Consider the following 20,681-nt stretch of genomic DNA (forward strand, 5'->3'; position numbering starts at 1 on the left):
ATCAGTTTGAGAAATGACATCTTAATGATACTGACCTTAATCACGTGAACAGATATATTTATTACTCCATGTATATAAATCTGACTTTTCTCAGTGGTATTTTATGGCTTTCAGTGTATAGGTTTGTCACATGTTTTTGTCAGGTTTGTCTCTAAGGTTTTCACAGTTTTTGAAGCTATTGTAAACAGTATTTTAAAAAATCAATTTCTAGTTGTTTGTTGCTAGTGCATAGAAATACAGTTAATTTTTGTATGTTGATCTGGTATCCCAGGTGTCAGCAAACTTTTTTTCCAAAGGGCCAGATAGTAAATATTGTATGCTTTGCAGGCCGTATGTCTCTTTCACAATTACTCAGCTCTGCCTTTGCCATACGAAAGCAACATAGACAACCCATAAAATGCATGTCTCTGTTTCAGAAACTTTTTTTTTTTTTCTAACAAAAATAGACAGTGGGCTGAGTTTGGCTATATGACATAGTTTGCTGACCCCTGTTGTATCCTGCAACCTTGCTAAACTCACTTATTAGTTCTAGTAGCTTTTTTAAAACTAGTAATTTATTGAGATGAAATTAATAAAACATAAAATTAACCATTTAATTCAGTGGCATTTAGTATATTCTCAGTGTTATGCAACCACCATCTCTGTCTAGTTCCAAAATATTTTAATAACCCCAATGTAAAACCCTTACTCATAAAGTAATTTCTCCCCATTATTCTCTTCCCCCAGAGCCTGCCAGCCAACAGCCTTCTTTCTATATCAATAGATTTGTCTATCCTAGGTATTTCATGTGAATGAAATTATACAATATATCACCCTTTGTGTCTGGCTTTTTTCACTTAATGTTTTGGAGGTTCATCCACGTGGTAGCATGAATTCATACTTCATTTCTTTTTATGGCCGAATACTATTCCATTGTTTATACATACTACAATTTATTTAACCATTCACCCATTGATGGTCATGTGTGCTATTTCCCTCTTTTGGCTGTGGTGGATAGTGCTGCTGTTATGAACATGTGTAAATGTATTTGCTTGAGTACGTGTTTTCCATTCTTTTGGGTTTATACCTAGGAGTGGAATTACAGGGTCATGTGGTAATTCTGTGTTTAACTTTTTGAAGTCTAGTAGCTTTTTTGTATTTTCCCTAGATAGGTGATCATGTTGTCTATGAGTAAAGATAGTTTTACTTGTTCCTGCTAATCTCATGGCATCTTATTTCTTTCTTGCCTGATTGTATTGGCTAAAGCCTCCAGTACAGTGGTAAATAGAAGTTGTAAGAGTATATACATCCCTGTTTTGTTTTGTTATTTTTTTTACTGAAATTAGGAGGAAAATATTCAGTGTTTTCCCATTAAGTATGACACTAGCAGAAGGTGTTTTGTAAATACCCTTTATAAAGTTGAGGAAGTTTCCTTCTATTCCTAGTTTGCTAAGAGTTTGTTTTAAATTAGGAGTGTATGTTGGGTTTTGTCAAATGCTTTGTCTGTATCTATTTGGATAATCATATGGATTTTTCATTTTCAGTTTTTCACTGTTGTGAATTGCATTGGTTGATTTTGAAATGTGAATCCAATCTTGTATTCCTGGTGTAACCCTTTGATCATGATGTGTCATCCTTGTAACTGATTGTTAAATACTATTTGGTAAAGTTTTGTGTAGAATTTTTCCATTTATGTTTACAGGGGATATTAGTCTGTAGTTTTCTTTTCTTGTAATTTTTGTCTAATTTTGGTATCAGCATAATGGATTAGAATGAATTGAGAAGTATTCCCTCCTGTGCAGTTTTGTTTTTGGAGGAGTTTCTGTAGAATTGGTATTATTTCTTCCTTAAGTGTTTGGTAGAAATCACCAGTGAAACCATGTGGGCCTAGAGTTTTCTTTATGGAAAGGTTTTTAACTACAAATTCAATTGAATAGATATAGGGCTAACTAGGTTATCTATTTCTTTCCTTTTTTATTTTTTAATAAATTTATTTATTTATTTTTGGCTGCGTTGGGTCTTCGTTGCTGTGTGTGGGCTTTCTCTAACTGCAACAAGCGGGGGCTGAGTGGGGACTACTCTTTGTTGTGGTGCATGGGCTTCTCATTGCGGTGGCTCCTCTTGTTCCGGAGCATGGGCTCTAGGCGCACGGGCTCAGTAGTTGTGGTGCACGGGCTTAGTTGCTCTGGGGCATGTGGGATCTTCCTGGACCAGGGCTCGACCCCGTGTCCCCGGCATTGGCAGGCAGTTTCTTAACCACTGTGCCACCAGGGAAGTCCCTCTTTCCTTTTTTTTAAACATCTTTTTTTTTTTTTTTTTTTTTGCGGCATGCGGGCCTCTCACTGCTGTGGCCTCTCCTGCTGCGGAGCACAGGTTCCAGACGCGCAGGCCCAGCAGCCATGGCTCACAGGCCCAGCTGCTCCATGGCACGCGGGATCCTCCTGGACCGGGGCACAAACCCGCATCCCCTGCATTGGCAGGCGGACTCTCAACCACTGCGCCACCAGGGAAGCCCTAAACATCTTTTTTGAGCTATAATTCAGATACCAAAAAACGTGCCCAGTTAAAATGTACAATTCAAAGGCATTTTGTGTACTCAGAGTTGTGCAATCATCAATACAAGTTTCTTTTAGAACATTTTCGTTACCTTAAAAAGAAGGTTGGTACCCATTAAGCAGTCACTCTTTAATATCCCCTCTTCCTCCCCCAGCCCCTGGGAAGCTCAAATCTACTTTCTGTCCATAATCCATTTACATTAAATGTCCAGATTTGTTTATTCTGGACATTTAATGTAAATGGGTTTATAAAATATGTGATCTTTTGTGACTGGCTTCTTTTACTTAGCATAGTATTTGCAAAGTTCATCCAAAAAATGTATGTATCAGTATTTCATTTCTTTGCATTGCTAAATAATATTTCATTGTATGAATATACCATGTTATTTATGCATTTATCAGTTGATGGACATTTAGATTGTTTCCACTTTTTGGGCATTATGAATAATGGTGCTGTGAATATTTGTGTAGAAGTTTTTTGTGTGGATATGTTTTCTATTCCCTTGGCTATGTAAAATTTACAATCTTGATTTTTAGCTCAGATTGTCCTCCCTCTCATTAATAACAGTTAATGAAATTTAGTTCATATTTATATGCATCAGTTACAGTGATAGATTTGGGAAACTCCATGTGGGGTAAACAGGCTGGTTCCCTTTCTTTGCCGGACTTCTCACTGACCAAGAAAAAATCTTCACAGAAGACTTAGATCAAATCTATAACTTCCCACTTCTCCTTTGATCTTACTGCGTTGGTACTGCTCTTCTCATGCTTTCAGATACGGGTTGGAAATGGAAGACCCTTTCTGAAGGAATGTTGAGTGCCTCTGGATGACCCCTGCCAAGGTCTGGTAGTTGGGAGTGTACAGGATAATGAAAATGCAGGCCAGTAACAGAACAGTGTAACTTTTATTAATTAGGATATGTGAGGTTGGAAATTTGTATGCAGTTCTGGTGTTCACATCACCCTTCATCTGATTCACCTTGACCCTTTATGTATGTTTTTTGGGAGAACATTAAAAACAAAATTCCCCTCTTCTTTTAGATTTCCTTAGATGTCTTAGATTTTTCTCTTATATTTCCTTGAAATCTAACATGTCTTGAGCACTTGCTGTATGGTAGTAACTGAGCTAAAGCAGCTTAAATATGTTGTATCTCATTTAATTCTCATTCCTTTAAGATGTCGGTATTAGTTCCATTTTTCAGATGTGGAAGTAGGCTTAAAGTGGCTGTAGAATTTTCCCAAGATCACAGACTTAGTGAAGGACAAAAGTAAGGCTTGAACCCACATTTGTCTTATGAAGTTGTAACTACTAAGGTCTTAAATTATTAACAGTATTTGTGCCACACATTCTTTTGTATTTAAAATGAGCCATCATGTGTATGCTATGAGTTTTTTTATCTGTCACATTGGCAGTCTGTTTGTGCATGGTTGCTATCTCAGGGTGAGTACAACATATAAAAGATTGGGAGAGAAATCTATTAATATTAAATGAGTAAGTCCTTGCCTGTGCTGAACTTCAACTCTTCCTTTAGCACCCAGCACAACGAAAACACCTTTTCATAGGCTTTCCTGAAAAACAGTTGCTCCTCTGGTACTTTGTACCAGCCTCTGATACAGTGAACGGCAATTATACTTTGCTTGTCCACTCTTAGATATTTTATATATATCTATATCTATATATCTATATATAATTTACATACCATAAAATTTACTCACTTTAAATGTACGTTAATGATTTTTATTAAATTTACTGAGTTGCAAAACCATCATTATAATGCAATTTTAGAACATTTCCATCTTCCCATAAAGTTCCCTCATACCTATTTTCACTTAGGCCCTGATGCCATCCCCAGCCATAGGAAGCCATTGATCTGCTTTCTGACTCTATAGCTTTGCCTTCTCTGGACATCTCATTATAAGTGAAATCAAGCAATATGTGGTCTTTTTTGTATGACTTCCTTAGCATAACATCCATATTATAGCATGCATCATTATCTTTTCTTTATTGCTGTGTAGTATTTTATTGTATGGCTCTGCTACATTTTGTGTATGTGTTCATTCATTAATGTTGTGTTTATGTTGATGGACATTTGAGTTCTTTCCCCCTCTTGGCTATTATGAATAATGGTGCTGTGAATATCTGCATGCAAGTCATCGTATGCCCATGTTTTTTTTCCTTTCGAATAGACACAGAGCAATGGAATTGATGAGCCACGCGTCTCATCTTTGATTCCTTGAGGGCAGGAACATCACGCTGAAGTTTTAGTATTGGCTTAGTGGTCTTTTAATTGGCTCCTTTAGCATGCCTGCCACATAGTTGGTAGGGAAACTGATCAAGCGGTATTTATGATATAGTTTCATGTTCTGTGAATCTTTGTTTGGTTTGTATGCACACTATCCCCTTTTACCGCCACTTGGAAAGAGTTTTATTTTTATCTCCTGTGAATCTGTTTGGTTTTTATGCACACTATCCCCTATTACCGCCACTTGGAAAGAGTTTTATTTTTATCTCGATTCCTTGCAATGCTAGCAAAAAACCCTAATGGTTTTGGATGACCTACATTCTTATTTCCAGCATAATCCCGTGTATATACTCAAACACAGTACTTTCCAAGACAATGCCACATTAATAGAAAAGCTATGGCTTATTTACACTGTGTACACATATTATTCTATTGACTATTTACGGTGAGGGTATAGAAGGTGAACAGTATAAACTGTCTTATTCAAGTCGGTTGGATAGAGTTAGGAAAGTTTTTTGGGTTTCTGATGTGGTCTATGTCAGCAGTCCCCAACCTTTTTGGCACCAGGGACCGGTTTTGTGGAAGACAATTTTTCCACGGACCTGGCAGGCGGGGAAGGTTCAGGAGGTAGTGCGAGCGATGGGGAGCAATGGGGAGCAGCAGAAGCAGCTTCGCTTGCTCGCCTGCTGTCGCTCACCTCTTGCTGTCCGGTTCCTAACGCGGACTATAAGTCCGCTGCCTGGGGGTTGGGGACCCCTGGTCTGTATGAACTGTTCTGAGATTAGCATGTCTGTAACCGAATAAAGTAAAAAATGTTTCCCTAGCAAAGTACTGTTTCATTTTAACTGGGAAACAGAAGCTTGATGAAAGAAAAGGAGACTGCTATAGTTACTAATGCTCTTAAGAGCCACTTGCTGCCAGTTAATAGAGATTAGCTGAAGGTCTAAAAAAATATTCAACTAGTGTAAATGCCTCTGTATTTTCAACACCCCAAATCAGGCTCTTACTTGCCAAACTAAGAATAAATTTTGCATCAGTTTTCATTTATAAACAACTGTCTTCCTCATCTTGAGTGTAGCCTATGTGCCCTATATAGCTTGAAGAAATGTTTGTGGGTTTTCCTTTAGGTGTTAAGTAAGTGAGACAGATTCCTTGTATATTTGACAAACCAAAGGCTATTGTCATCTCTGGGCAGCTGTTTTTACCATCAGCATCCCCAAGGGATAGGACACGTTTATTTAAAAATAAATTTATTAATGGCTGCGTTGGGTCTTTGTTGCTGCACACAGGCTTTCTCTAGTTACGGCGAGAGGGCGCTCCTCTTTGTTGCGGTGCACGGGCTTCTCACTGTGGTGGCTTCTCTTTGTTGCGGAGCACGGGCTCTAGGCGCGCAGGCTTCGGTAGTTGCGGCTCGCGGGCTCTAGCGCGCAGGCTCAGTAGTTGTGGTGCACAGGCTTAGTTGCCCCGCCGCATGTGGGATCTTCCCAGACCAGGGCTCAAACCTGTGTCCCCTGCATTGGCAGGAGGATTCTTAACCACTGTGCCACCAGGGAAGCCGAAGACACATGTTTTTAAGAGAAGGAATTATCATTGTTAAATGTCTAAGTCAAAATTGATATGGTAGTAAAAATGATTAGATTAAATGAGATCATGTCAAAAGGCTGATATAGAATGGTCAATATGGGTTCATTTAATCTAGTTAGGAGCTTCGTATTAATAATTTCTCAGTAGTGCTTAAGAACATGGACTTTTGAGCCAGATGCCCAGTGTTTAAAAAAAAAAAAAAAAAAGTACTTAACCACTTCCAAGCTTTGTGACGTAGGCAAGTTAGTTGTTTAAGCCACAGTCTCCTCATATAAATACAATGAAGTTAATAGTACTTCTTTATAGTAGCACTTTATAGGGTTGCTAAGTTTAAATGAGATAATATATTGAAACATGATGCCTGGCACAAAGTAAGTGCTCAGTAAATGTGAAACACTAGCTTAGTTTAACAACAGAAAAGCAACATCAGTTCCCTGGGAGCTTGTAGACTAGAGGCATGTTCTCTGACATGTGATAAATGTGGCCTCATTACAAAGATTTTTCATTCAAACTTCAATAAAATGGGAGTTAGTTAGCAGGTATGAATCAGTTTAAACTCTGAGCTTTTCCCCTTTTTTATAAAATAGAGTTAATATCTTCCTCAGAATTTGTTTTTATTTCATTCATTTATTGGGTAGGCGAGGATTAACTAGTAAAATGTATGTGAAAGTGTTCTACAAATGTAAGGAAGGCTAATACTTGAAGTGAATGGTAAAGCAATAATGTGTATACATACTGGTGCCATATCATCGGGCATTTCTGCATTGTACCTTAAGACACTGGGAAAGGAGGTTTGTTGTATACACTTTTGCAAGTGACTGAGGGTAGCAATAGTATTTTTCTTGTTCATATTCTAGCTTCGGTATTTATCATATAGTGGGTACATAGCAAATACTTGGTGCACATATGACGGGTAAGGCAAACTTAGTTTTAAAATCATAATACCCTTTCCTTAGGGATGGAGGTCACTTGTGGAGAGAAGAGTATTGATAGGAAAGTTTGTTAGATCATCCAGTTCATGGATATGACCTGAACACAATATGCTTTTGGAAATACTATATAGATTGTATAGAATAGCTGGCTTACCATTTTACCCCTTCTGCTTTTATTGTCTATAATGTGCAACATTGCTATATTTACTAAATGTTTATGTCCTTTTCTGGAGAAAGAGCTGATTTTAAATTAAGATAAGAATTTTGACTAGATAATACATTTATTTACATAAAATATCAATTTTCGTGATAAAGAAAGACTGTTACAGTTGGAGAAGGCTTAGGAGTGAGTGAGTTCTTCCTTCCCTTAATAATAGCCTTTGCAGTAGTTGGTACATGACCATTTGAGGCATAGATGGGACAGTCTTTGGGTCTTTGAAGCCAGGGTGAAGCTCATTTTGAATTTCTGCCATATTAGCATGTAACCATTGCCACACTGACACTTAAATGTCCACTTTAGCATCTTAAGCTTCCTGAAGTGCTAACTCCACCTTCAGTAGAAGAGGGAGGAAAAAAGCAGGAAAATTGGAACTGCATGAGTTCTACAAAAGCATGTTGGAGTCATATAATGAAAAAGCAGATTTTTTTTATTATGTTTCTCCATATTTGGCATTGCTATAAATGGCTAACTAACATTTACTGCCAATTCAGTACAAATGTGTGGTTTGGTAATACCAGAACAGCAAATTTAAATGAAAAATAAAAGTTAAACATTTCCACACAAGATTTTACAGTCTGACATTTCACTGCGTAGGTAAAAAGACACTTTTTTTTTTAAACTACAGATTATTATTCAGCATGAATAAAAAACTACAACTTTTATTTTTAAACAGGAGTCACTGGTTTTAATTTTTACACATTTTAAAATTACTGTGATAAAAAATAATGAAAAAGCTTCTTAATAATGCCATACACAGTATAATATAGATTTGTCCCCATTATATAGCATTTGTTTAATATACAAAATAGAATATTGACACACTTGAATCTATGTGTAGTTAAGCAAGTTATTCAAGGAGGGTATTTTCATACAGCCTTTCATCAGAAAATAAAATCCTTCTTTCAGGCATTTTCTAGAGAGAAGGTAATCCTTTCCCAAAAACCTGGTAACTAAATCCTTGGTGGACCAGGCTGACTGAAAACGATGAACTTCCATTCCAAGCGGTTAACATGTCCTCCTTACACTTATTTTCTCTTCCAATTCTCAAACCAGGCACAGAAAAACACTTTCTTCTACAGCTACAGTCTTTTGGGTGATCCACCAAGATCAAAATCTCACTGAGGGCTGCCACAGTTCTTGACTTCTATCAAAGTATAATAATATTGTTTATCTCATGGCGATGTAGTTTTAGGATATTTAACAGAGAACTAAAATGATAAGACTTAACGATAATAGGTTGTGTAGATAGATAAGTGAAATTGGAATTGCTCATTCTACCATCCCCCAGTTCTGAAGTGAGGCTGGCTTTCCTTTATATGCATATCCAGAGCTCATCCTATGCTAAATATTAAGCTCTTCATAAACACTAATCATGCTAGTTTTCCTTTTGGGGTGTCTTTTTTTTTTTTTTCAGGAGAAGGAAGGTGCTCTTTGAGGGTCCCCTCATAGTTTTAGACAGTTGGGTATACATATCCCAAAGCACTTGTATAGTATCCCATAGCAAGGTCTAAAAATACAGAGAGGGTCACTTTTTTCCACCAGTAATTAAAAATACTTTTCAGGATTTGTTGTGAGTCACCTAGGCACATCACCTCTCGCTGAAATTACTACAAACGTCAACAGTTTGGGATGGCAAGATACCACATACATAGAAGATGAAGCTGCTTTCAAATAGCACCATAGCTTTCTTCACTTAAATCCATAATTATACTCACACATAATTCAGGTAAATTTCTTCTTTCCCACATATCCTAAATTGTCACAGCTTCTTTTTCCATTTAATGTACAGCCTCCTATAGTTTTATGAGTGTCAGTCCATTTTCCTTTTAACCACAAAGTGCACATATCTTTTATTCACTGAGCTCTATTTTTGGGGAGCCAAGGTCGTTGGGGCTAAAGTCCAGATTCCCGTGTGATGTGCTTTCTGCAGCGTTCTATAAATGAATAATAATTTATCTTTCAGAAGCTCTTTCTGAAACGTTAACACTGTCGCTGATGATAATATTCAAGCGGTATTTCTTAGGCACCAAAAATTTCACATCCAGCTGGGTTACAAACCATTTTAAAATACTTTGAGATCAATTTAAACAATTACAAAGGAATAGCCCCTTTTAGAGAGCATTCAAAAAGCAAATGATTACATTTTTTATTAAATAATTTCTCTAAAATACCGAAAAATAAGAACATTCAAAAAGCATTCAAAGAAAACATAAACATGTCCTCATTTGGAAATGAACTCTTGTAGGAAAGAAAGGAATTAGTGTATTATTGGCAACCTATGAGATTCTGCACTATTTACATATTGCTGGTACCTCTATGCGTATTATTGCCAAACTTCTAAAGCCTCTGGTTTTATTAAACTGTGGGAGAGGCTGTACGTGATGGTGCCTGTAGGTGTGTAAGCACCGCCTTTCTGTCCCCGATTACACACTTTAGCGCAAGGGGAGGTTCAGTAAACTAAACCTGCGTGGACAGACTCACTGTTGGAATGAGAAGGGTGGCCATTCTGGGAGGCAGAGGGTTACTTCCTCTCTGACCTCAATGGGACGGAGCCTCGAGAACCTTCACAGCACAGAGGGCCAGTCTCCATTTCCCTCTTCCTCTAGAGCAGACCTGTTTGTTTGGTTTCTGAGCCCACTGCTGCCTGTATGAATGCTCGCACACATTATAAATCATAGAGGTTATCCATCAACATTTCTTTGACCCCCTACAAAAAATATATAACATGTCATGATAAAACAATCTCATCTAAAAATCATTCTTATTTTACACTATACAAGCTATTTTACAATCATTTTAATAAATTGCATGTAAAGCTGCAGTAGCCCTTCCCTTCCCAGATTAGTGAATACCAATATGATATATATCTGAAACTATAACTAAATATAAAAATATATTAGAAGTTTCATATTTTTAATATTAGATTTTCAGTTTTCTATTACACAAATAATTCGGCCACCTTGAATAGAAATCAAATTTCTTGTGGCTTAGTAAATACAAGTTTTGAGTTTACAGAAAGTTGGTAAGGTGCACACAGAAAGGGCTACTACAGCTTCTATCTTGTTTAAAATGATAATTCTCAACAGTGAGGAGGAGAAATGCACATGACTTTTGTTGAACTCCATGGCACACATAAGGATGTGAGGGATGTATAGTTTTACGAACACGGAAGTCTGACATATAGTCCTAAATCAGAAAAATCAGTAGCTGAGCTTTCCTGTACCCCCAGGAAAGAAAGACCAATTGGTGACAAATGGGAATGTGAAAATGGGTGTCTAGCCACTTTTGCCATATTACAGATTTTGGGGCGGAGGGGCGTAAAGTTTAGTGGGAGGAATTACTTGGACAGATTAAAATCTTCTCAGCTGTGTTTCAGCTGGTTATCTGGAATCGTAACTAACTTTTAAGAAGTTACACTAACTACAACAAAAGGTCCTGAAAGACAGTTGACCAACTTTCTTGCCATCTAACCACTGCAGAGATAGATAGGGCATTAGGTACAAACAGGGCCTCTTGGTAGTTTTATTTTTTTTATTTTTTATTTTTTAATTTTTTAAAATTAATTAGTCTTTTGTAATCCATGGTTTACCCAGCAGGTCACTGGACTAGGTGCTCTACACCAGTTAGGACGGTTAATTTGCACAATCTATATAATTCTCCACTGAAGCAGATATGTACAAAATATGAGCTTTTTTGACAAGAAAACTGGAGATTTGAGTCAATTTTTGTGGTCTTCTGATAGCTAAGTGCCATCAGGTTAGAAGCACCAACCCATTTTCACACAGAAGGTTAATGTTTAGAGTTTATTTAGGAAAGCTATGAACTAGCTGCCCATCTTAAACAGCTGTACAATAACTTGAATACAAAAATTATGTAAGAAAAAATGAGCAAGCATAGTTCACTGAATATAAAGGAAATTGTTAAAACCAGACAGTAATAGCTATAAAAGGCACAACTTCCCTTTTCTGATATACACTTGTAAACTTTTTTCAGGTTTCCATGCATAAATCAAAAAATGCTATCCTAACTATACAGGGGAAAATACACCAACAAAAAGTCTAGAAAATTTTGTCCAGCCAACTGTGAAAAGTATGAGCAGAAAGTTCATCACGCAGACTTCAGGCACTGGTGGTTTAGGTGCCATCCTTCTCTGAAAGTGGAGCTTACCCCCATGTTACTGTTTCTAATTTCTGGGATCCACCAACTATCACTTTCTACTTTTCCCATCACTGAAAAGTGATGGCTCAACTGCTTCTGTTGCCAAGTCTTGGCCCTCTATAAACCACATGTAGTGCGTATTTAAAACAAAACAAAAACCAAAACCAGACAAAAACAAAAAAGAAAAAACTGCTACAGGACAGAATGACAGTGTGTACAATAAAAGCTATAAATTCAACTTTCTTTAAGGCAACCTTTCTTATTAAGGCAGTCACTTTTGATGAAACAGAAGTTTTTTGATATTTCCACTTGAATATTTTGGTATCTGATTGGTGATGATTTCAGCTAACATCTCTGGGAATTCAATACTCATGGTCTTATCCAAAAATGTTTGGAAGCAATAGTTAAGGAGATTTTCAACCACCTGCAAGAGAATATATAGTAATGAACAGTCTTAAAAAATTAGCAGTAGGGATATCTCATGCTTGTAGTTGGCCTCTATTATTATTATTTTTTAAATTTCTGACTTAGAATATACCAATCTCTGCTGGAATTCCCCAGGTGAAAAAGAAGTTTACCTAAATAAAATGAGCACTCAGGTACCAAAAATCTTTGAATTTCTTTAATTGTATATGGAATTATATGGAATTAAGTATTTTGAGAAGAATTGCAGTACCATAGTATATGAAGGACACATTCGAACTTATTGGATAAATTCATACAAAAATAAGGAATTCTACTTTTTAGAAAAAGTGCTGTTAAATTCTTTGCTAGCATCATGATGTTAGATGCACATAACTAGATGAAACAGTATTTCATAATTGGCCTTAGGAGAAATGTGTGCCAAACTGAACATTATAGGTTGAAATCAGACCATCACGAAAATCCATAAATGGGAAAAAAAAAACACAACAACCCCAACAACTACTGGTATATAATTATATACACTAATCAGGACATACTTTATGTCTCAGAAAATTCTTTTGATATTTGGATTTTTGTTTGACACTTACATCATGCATGGAGTCCAAGAGTTTTGTCAGTTGGTAAAACCGCTGCCAGTTCTGACTGGAGTTTCCTTCCCTCTTGACAATGGCTTTTCCTAGCTCTTTGATGTAGGTCATTCTAATTTCATCAAATAACTCTTGACTCTTCAAACCTTCCTTAGGAACTAAAAGGTTAAGATGTAATCAATTAAAGAATTTTCTTGTGATAACTTTTCATTTATGCAAGTAGGGCATTTATTAGTAGTAGCACATTTCATGATTTACATAGTCTATCTGTTCTTAATGCACTCCATTAAAACATAAGCATTTTCGAAAGATTATGAAACTACAGCCATGAGAGAATATGGGATAATAGAAAATTGGAGGACTTAACTTTGGGTTTATCACTTTGTTTCTCATCTATGAATGGAGCTGGAAAACACCTTCCTCCCTAGTTCACAAAGCTAATTTGAAGACCAAATGAATAATACATTGACTGTCATCCTGCCCTTGAGTTTAATTCTAGTACAGACGTAGATGGTTTCAACAAAACAGTGCTTATTCTTCCAATTACATCTTGGAATATCTGTGATATCACCAGTCAATTAGGACCTTAAAATCAGCATGCAATACATTTTATTAATCAATGTGTTAACATACTGAGTTGGTACAATTCCAATCTAAAAAGAAACTTGATTTTTTATGTGGCTTATATATATGCCTTACTGGGGAGCAAATAGCTGCCTTTCCTTATGTACAGAAATATAGAAAATACCTCATGGATCATAAAGTTGGTATAAAATCAATTTTTTATACTACTCTTCAAAAAATGATACCAGTAAGAGGGACTGTGAGCAGAGTGTTAACCATGGTTTCACTTAGTCTTGCAGAGATTATGACTTTTGTGGATGCTGCATTTCTTAAAGTGTGCTCCTAGGAACTCTGGTTCTGTGTTAATGATGATTAGGGAAAAAAGGATTTGATGGTCAGAATTTAGCAAAACTAAGTGTTTAATACAAAGTTAGGCAGATTTCTGGATTTCAGGACTTCTCAGAGCTATAATTATGCACTCTCCAGAGAGGGGAACACATTGTTTCCCAAACTTAAACTTCATTGCTGCTGACATCTTAGAAAATGCTGGAATAGAGGAAAAGCAGTGGTTTCAGGAGAAGGAAGTCTTTTTCATTCTTACTTGCCCTGTGGACTTGAGTATAACCTCCTAGAGCCCGTTTCCTACTCTTCCTCAGTGAATTAAAAAAATTTTATTAAAAAAAATTTAGATATAATTAATATATAACATTACATTAATTTCAGGTGTATAACACAATGATTCAATATTTGTATATATTGCAAAATGATCACCACAGTAAGTCTAGTTAACATCCATCACCAAAACTTTTCTTGTGAGCAACTTTTTAAGATTTTACCCTTATATACAGTATCATATTATTAACTGTAGGCACCCTGCTGTACATCCCCATGAATTATTTTATAGCTAGAAGTCTGTACTCTCTAAACCCTTCACCCATTTCTCCCATCCCCCAGCACGCCCCCCCCAACACACACACACAACTCTGGTGTCTGCCACTTTGTACTCTGTGTCCATGAGCTTTTGTTTTTAGATTCCACATACAAGTAAGATTATATGGTATTTGTTTTCTCTGACTTATTTCACTTAGCATAATGCCCTCAAGGTCCATCCACGTTGTTGCAAATGATGAGATTTCGTTCTTTCTTATGGCTGAGTAATATTCCAGCGAATATATATACCACATTTTCTTTATGCAGTCATCCATCAGTGGACACTTAGGCTGTTTCCATATCTTGGCTATTATAAATTATTCTGCAGTGAACGTGGGGGTGCACTTCTCTTTTCCATACCTTTTTTTTGTTTCCTTTGGTTAAAGAGCCCGAAGTGGAATTGCTGGATCATACAGTAGTTCTATTTTTAATTTGCTGAAAAACCTCCATACTGTTTTCTATAGTGGCTGCACCAATTTACATTCCCTGAAGAGTGCACAAAGGTCCCCTTTTTCTCCACACCCTCGCCAACACTTGTTATCTTTGGGCTTTTTGATAATAGTCATTCTAATAGATGTAAGGTGTGGTTTTGATTTGCATGCATTTCCCTGATGACTAATGATGTTAAGCACCTTCTTATGTACTTGTTGACTGTTTGTATGTCTTTGTGAGATGTCTGTTCAGGTCCTTCGCCCATTTTAAAAACCAGGGTATTTGTTTTTTTGCTATTGAGTTGTGTGAGTTCTTTATATGTTGTGGATATTAACCCCTAATCAGATATATGATTTGCAAATATTTCCTCTCATTTGGTAGGTTGCCTCTTCCTTCTGTTGATGGTTCCCTTTGCTGTGTAGAAGCTCTTTAGTTTGATATAGTCTCATTTGTTTATTTTACTTTGCTTTTGTTGCCTTGGCTTTTGGTGTCCAATCCGAAAAATCAACCCCAAGACGGACATCAAGGAGCTTACGGCCTATGTTTTCTTCTAGGACTTTTATGATTTCAGGACTCATCTTCAAGTCTGATGTATTTTGAGTTAATTTTTGTGTATGGTGTAAGACAGTGGTCCAGTTTCATTCTTTTGCATGTAGCTGTCCTGTTTTCCCAACATCTTTACCGAAGAGACTGTCGTTTTCCCCATTGTATACTTACTGTTGGCTCCTTTGTCAATATATGCATGGCTGTATTTCTTGGCTCTCAATTATGTTCCATTGATCTATGTGAATGGTTTTATGCCAGTACCATACTGTTTAGTGACTACAGCTTTATAATATAGTTTGAAACCAGCTTTATTATTATATAGTTTGAAATATAGTGTGTTCAGCTTTGTTCTTCTTTCTCAAGATTGCTTTGGCTATTCTGGGTCTTTTATGCTTCCATAAAAATTTTAGGATTGTTTGTTCTGTTTCTGTGACAAATGCCATAGGAATTTTGATAGGGATTGCACTGAATCTGTTGATTGCTTTGAACAGTATGGATATTTTAACAATATTAATTCTTCCACTACATAAGCACAGAATATCCATTTATTTTTTATTTCCTTCAGTTTCTTTCACTGAAACGTCTTAGTTTTCAGCATAAAGTCTTTTACCTCTGTGGTTAAATTTATTCCTACATTTTTTATTCTTTTTGATGCAACTGTAAATGGAATTGTTTTCTTAATTTTTTGTAAATTGAATTTGTATCCTGCAACTTCACTGAATTTATTAGTTCGAACAGTTTTTTTTTGATGGCACCTTTAGGGTTTTCTATATATAAAATCAGATAATCTGCAAATAGTGAGGGTTTTACCTCTTAAAATTTTTTTTTCAAATAGTTTTATTGATGACAATTAAACAGGCAGTAATAATTAGACCACCCAGGATGTGCAGACCCCAGTTAGAATTTTACTTCTTCCTTTTTGATTTGGATGCCTTTTATTTCTTTTTCTTGCCTAACTGCTCTGGCTAGAACTTCCAGTACTAGGTTGACTCAAGTGGCTATAGTGGGCATCCTTGTCTCTCATTCCTTATTTCAGAGGAAAAGCTTTCAGCTTTTCACCACTGAGTATGACATTAGCTGTGGGCTTGTCATATATGGGCTTTATTATGTTTGGGTAACCTATCTCTATACTGGGTTTGTTGAGAGTTTTAACCATAAATGGATGTTGAATTTTTTTTTCTAACATCTCTATTGGAGTATAATTGCTTTACAATGGCGTGTTAGTTTCTGCTGTGTAACAAAGTGAATCAGCTATACATATATCCCCATATCTCTTCCTTCTTGCTTCTCCCTCCCATGGATGTTGAATTTTGTCAAATGCTTTTTCTACATTTATTGCGATGATATGTTTTTATCCTTCATTTTTTTTAATGTGGTATATCACTCTCATAGGATTTTGGTTAGGATTAGACCAAAGAATACATATGAAAACGTCTTGATTCCATAAAGCAAAGTCAACACTTCTGAGATGTCAGTATTAGTGTGAAAATGAAGGCCACTTAATCAGGAGTGATACTCTTATCACTGCCATGTTTAAAGTGGGTTAATTTTTACACATTATATTACAAATAATCTAGTTATTGCTAATTTTTAAAATAATGACTGCTTATTTATAAATTTTTTTCCCTGCTGGTTGTCCTCATTCTAAAAATAATTAGGGGAGAAATCCTATTCAGTATTTACATTTAAAAGAATTTCATCCATTCCAAATTACCCCCAATAATCCTTGGGATATTTATGTAGTTCAGGGCCATATATTCAGAATTATTTTCCTGGTGAGTAGAATGCTTTATCTAATGAGTATCTTTAAATATAGAACTGTTTTGGGGGGCCTTAGAGTCTATTTTGATAATAATGTAGCTGCTTCAGCTTTCTTTTGGGTAAAGCAGTGGTCAGCAGTGACCCACTACCTGCAGCCTGTTTCTGTAAATAAAGTTTTACACAGCCATGCCTGTTCTCCTTAAGTATTGTTGATGACTGTGGTCATGCCACAAGGGGCAGAATTTGAGTACTACTGACAGAGACTGTATGCAAAGCTGAAAACATTTACCATCTGGCCTTTTACAGAAAGTTTGCCACCACTGGGTTACACTATGCATAGTATATCAGCCACTCAACATCTTTATTTAGGTATATCTCTTATAAATAGCACAAAGTTGGACTGTTCTCTTAATCCAGTCTTGTACTTTCTATATCTTTTTATCTTGGAGCCTTGGAGCATTTAGTCCATCTATATTTAATGAAATTGCTGATATATTTGAATTTATTTGTACCATCTATTTGTTACTTCCTCTTATCATGCCTTTGTTTATGCTTCCCCACCCACCGCCTCTCATTTCTTTTATTCTTTTGGATTGGTTTTTCTTACCATGTTCTCCCCCCAACCCCTCATGGTTTGGTAAGTACTTTGTATACTCTGTACACTCTTTCTATTTCTTGTTGTCGTCCTTGAAATTTAAACACTCATTTTTAACTTATCAAACTTGCCTTTTTTAAAAAAATAAATGTATTTATTTTATTTATTTATCTTTGGCTGCAGTGGCTCTTTGTTGCTGTGCGCGGGCTTTCTCTAGTTGCGGCGAGTGGGGGCTACTCTTTTGCAGTGCACGGGCTTCTCGTTGCGGAGCAGGGGCTCTAGGTGCACGGCCTTCAGTAGTTGTGGCATGCGGGCTCATTAGTTGTGGCGCACAGGCTTAGCCGCTCCACGGCATGTGGGATCTTCCCGGACCAGGGCTCGAACCCGTGTCCCCTGCATTGGCAGGCGGATTCTTAACCACTGCACCACCAGGGAAGCCCACCTTCTTGCATGTAATTATTGTGTACTTCAGTTCTATTTTTTAACTCCCCAAAGACACTATTACTGTTATTTTATACAGTGTTAGTTTAAATGTATCTAAATATTTACCAGTTTCTTTGTCCTTTTTTCCCTCTTTAAAGATGGGATTACTTTCCTTAGGCTATCCTTTAATATTACTTTACTGAGGATCTGTGGTGGCACATTTTCTTTTGACCTTCATTTTAAAAAAAAGGACTATTGGTACACTTAGACCTTTCAAATTTAAAGCGGTTGAGATATCTGGATTAGTATCTCCATGTTTGTGACTGTTTTCTACTCACTGTTCTTGTTATTTCCTTTTTTCTGCCTTTTCTAGTTTTTATTGTGTTTCATATGATTCTATTTTTCTCTCCTCTCACTATATCAGTTATTACTTCTTTTTAAAATTGTGTTTGGTGGCTGCCCTAGTTTGCAATGTACATTTACAACTAATCTACATCTCCTTTCAAATAGCACTGTACTATTTTATAGGTAGTGCAGGTATCCTTAAAACAGAGTATTCTCAATTCACCCCCATCCTTTTAACATTGCTAACATTCATTTCACTTATCCATATGTTATAATTATCCCATACACTGTTGCTATTATTACTTTAAACAGTTATTAGATCAATTAAGAAGAAAAAATGAATTTCATCTATTCCTTCTCTAGAGCTCTTCCTTTCTTTAAGTAGATCCATGTTTCTGAACTAAATCTCCTTTCCTCAGCAGAACTTCTTTTAACATTTTATGCAAGGCAGGTCTTCTAGTGACTAATTCTCCCAGATTTTTGTCTGAGAAAGTCTTCCTTTTGCCTTCACTTATGAAGGGTACTTTCACTGGACACCAAATCTTACATGGGTGATCTTTTTCTTTCAACACGAAATAGTTCACTACCTTCTTGCTTGCATGGTTTCTAGTGAGAATTCTAATGTAATTTTTATCCTTGTTCCTTTATAAGGAACAAGTAAGCTGTTTTTTTCCTTTGGCATCTTTCAAGATTTCCTTATTGTCTTTGGTTTTCTGTAATTTGAGTAAAATATGCCTAGGTATAGATTTTTAGCTATTTATTTATCTTTCTGGGTATTTTCCGAGCTTCCTGGATCTGTGCTTTGGTGTCTGTCATTAATTTTGGAAATTTATCGGCCCTTAATGCTTCAAATATTTCTTCTGTTCCTTCCTTTCTTTTACTTCTGATATTCCCATTACTTGTATGTTACACCTTTTGTAATTGTCCTCACAGTTCTTGAATGTTTTGTTGCATTTTTTTCATTCCTTTTTCTCTTTGCATTTGAGTTTGGGAAGTTTCTACCGAGGTATCTTCAAGCTCAGTGATTCTTTTCCTTGGCTGTGTCAAATCTACTGATGAGCCCAGCATTCTTCATTTTCATTACAGTATTTTTAATTTCTAGCATTTTGTTTTGATTCTTTCTTAGAGTTTCTACCTCTCTGCTTACAAAACCCATATATTCTTGTATGTTTACTTTTTCCATTAGAGCCCTTAATATATTAATTATTGTTATTTTAAATTCCCTATCATCTGATAATGATAACATCTGTGTCATGTCTGAGTCTGGTTTTGATGCTTGTCTCTCCAGATTGTAGTTTTAAATTTTTTGCTGAAAGCTGGATATGACATATCAGAACTGAGATAATTAATTAGGCTTTTAATCTGGCTAGGAGCAGGTTGTGTTTAAGGCTTGCTGAAGCTATAGGTGTTAAGAGGTTTCAGTTTCCTCTAATTTCCTTGTTCTTATTTTTTTCCCCCTGTTGTCTTTGAGTTTCCTTAAGAACACCTTAAATAGCTGTGTTCTGTAGCTCTCCCAGTTGTAATTCTGGATTATACTGGAAGTCTGTTAATATGGTTGTAAGGTGTTGGGTATGTGGAATGTTTTATACTTTTATGGTTAAATCTCTCAGGTTTTTCTTTTTTATTTTTTTAAAATTAATTATAGTAGGCCTGAGTGAGTCCCTAGGCTCTGACCTTTAGATGTGCTTCTGAACCTTTTTTTCCCTCCTCCTTCTCCTCCCTTACATGAGATACGAAGGTAAAGGGGGCTGGAATTATCTATTTGCCCTTTTCTCCAGGTCAGAAACATGAGGGAATCTTTCTCTGATCTTCACCTTGAAAACCTGGTGGGGCTACTGGAGGTAAACCCCAGAAAACTGTGGGGGACAACCCCCCTAAGACTGGGTCCCCAGAGTTTTTAACATGCCAGCTATTCCTCACTTGACCTCCAGAAATTCCTCAAAAATACTGTAAGTGTTCCTATGTTACTGGCTCCAGTAGCTTCTGTTTCCAGAAAGCTGATCTTGGCTGAGCTTCTCTGTATTTGCCTGTTTCTCCAGATTTTGGGGTAGTGGTTTGCCCTGTGACCTTACTTCACTGATGGATCTAAAAAAAAGTCATTGACTGTCAGTTTGCTCAGCTTCTACTTGAGGATGGGAGTGATAACTGTTTAACTGTGAGAACTGAAACTGGAAAGCCACCCTCATTTTCCAGTTTTTTTTTCCTTAGCTTTCTGAAAAAACTTTTACTCCACTTTCCTCAATTGCTGCTGTTCTGGCAAGTTTTCTGCCATTATATCTTTTCACCTTTCATTTTGGATCTCTCTCTGATGATTATAATAAAAGACCAGAGCTTTTTTCAACTGGTGTGCTATGAATGGGTTACGGATGTGTTGATAATGTCTGTTATGCTGGTTGCCACT

The 20,681-nt window shown here is 36.4% G+C and overlaps 1 protein-coding gene across 10 annotated transcripts in view; it reads right to left on the bottom strand.

Moving 5' to 3' along the window:
• Window positions 1-7,924: 7,924 nt before the first annotated feature.
• NR3C1 (nuclear receptor subfamily 3 group C member 1) overlaps window positions 7,925-20,681 on the bottom strand; it is a 137,588-nt gene continuing 124,831 nt past the window's right edge. For 7 of the 10 annotated variants that reach the window (XM_024124787.3, XM_024124775.3, XM_028493334.1 and 4 more), the window contains exons 8-9: window positions 12,685-12,842; window positions 7,925-12,095 (exon numbers count right to left, since the gene is read on the bottom strand). In XM_024124787.3, the coding sequence (XP_023980555.1) occupies window positions 11,943-12,095; window positions 12,685-12,842 (311 nt within the window). In that variant the 3' untranslated portion in view covers window positions 7,925-11,942. The remainder of the gene's footprint in view (window positions 12,096-12,684; window positions 12,843-20,681) is intronic. The other 3 variants (XR_003681065.2, XR_003681064.2, XM_028493335.2) reach the window with 3 other exon arrangements.

The sequence above is a fragment of the Physeter macrocephalus genome, chromosome 8, assembly GCF_002837175.3.
Source record: "Physeter macrocephalus isolate SW-GA chromosome 8, ASM283717v5, whole genome shotgun sequence".
Lineage (NCBI taxonomy): Eukaryota > Metazoa > Chordata > Mammalia > Artiodactyla > Physeteridae > Physeter > Physeter macrocephalus.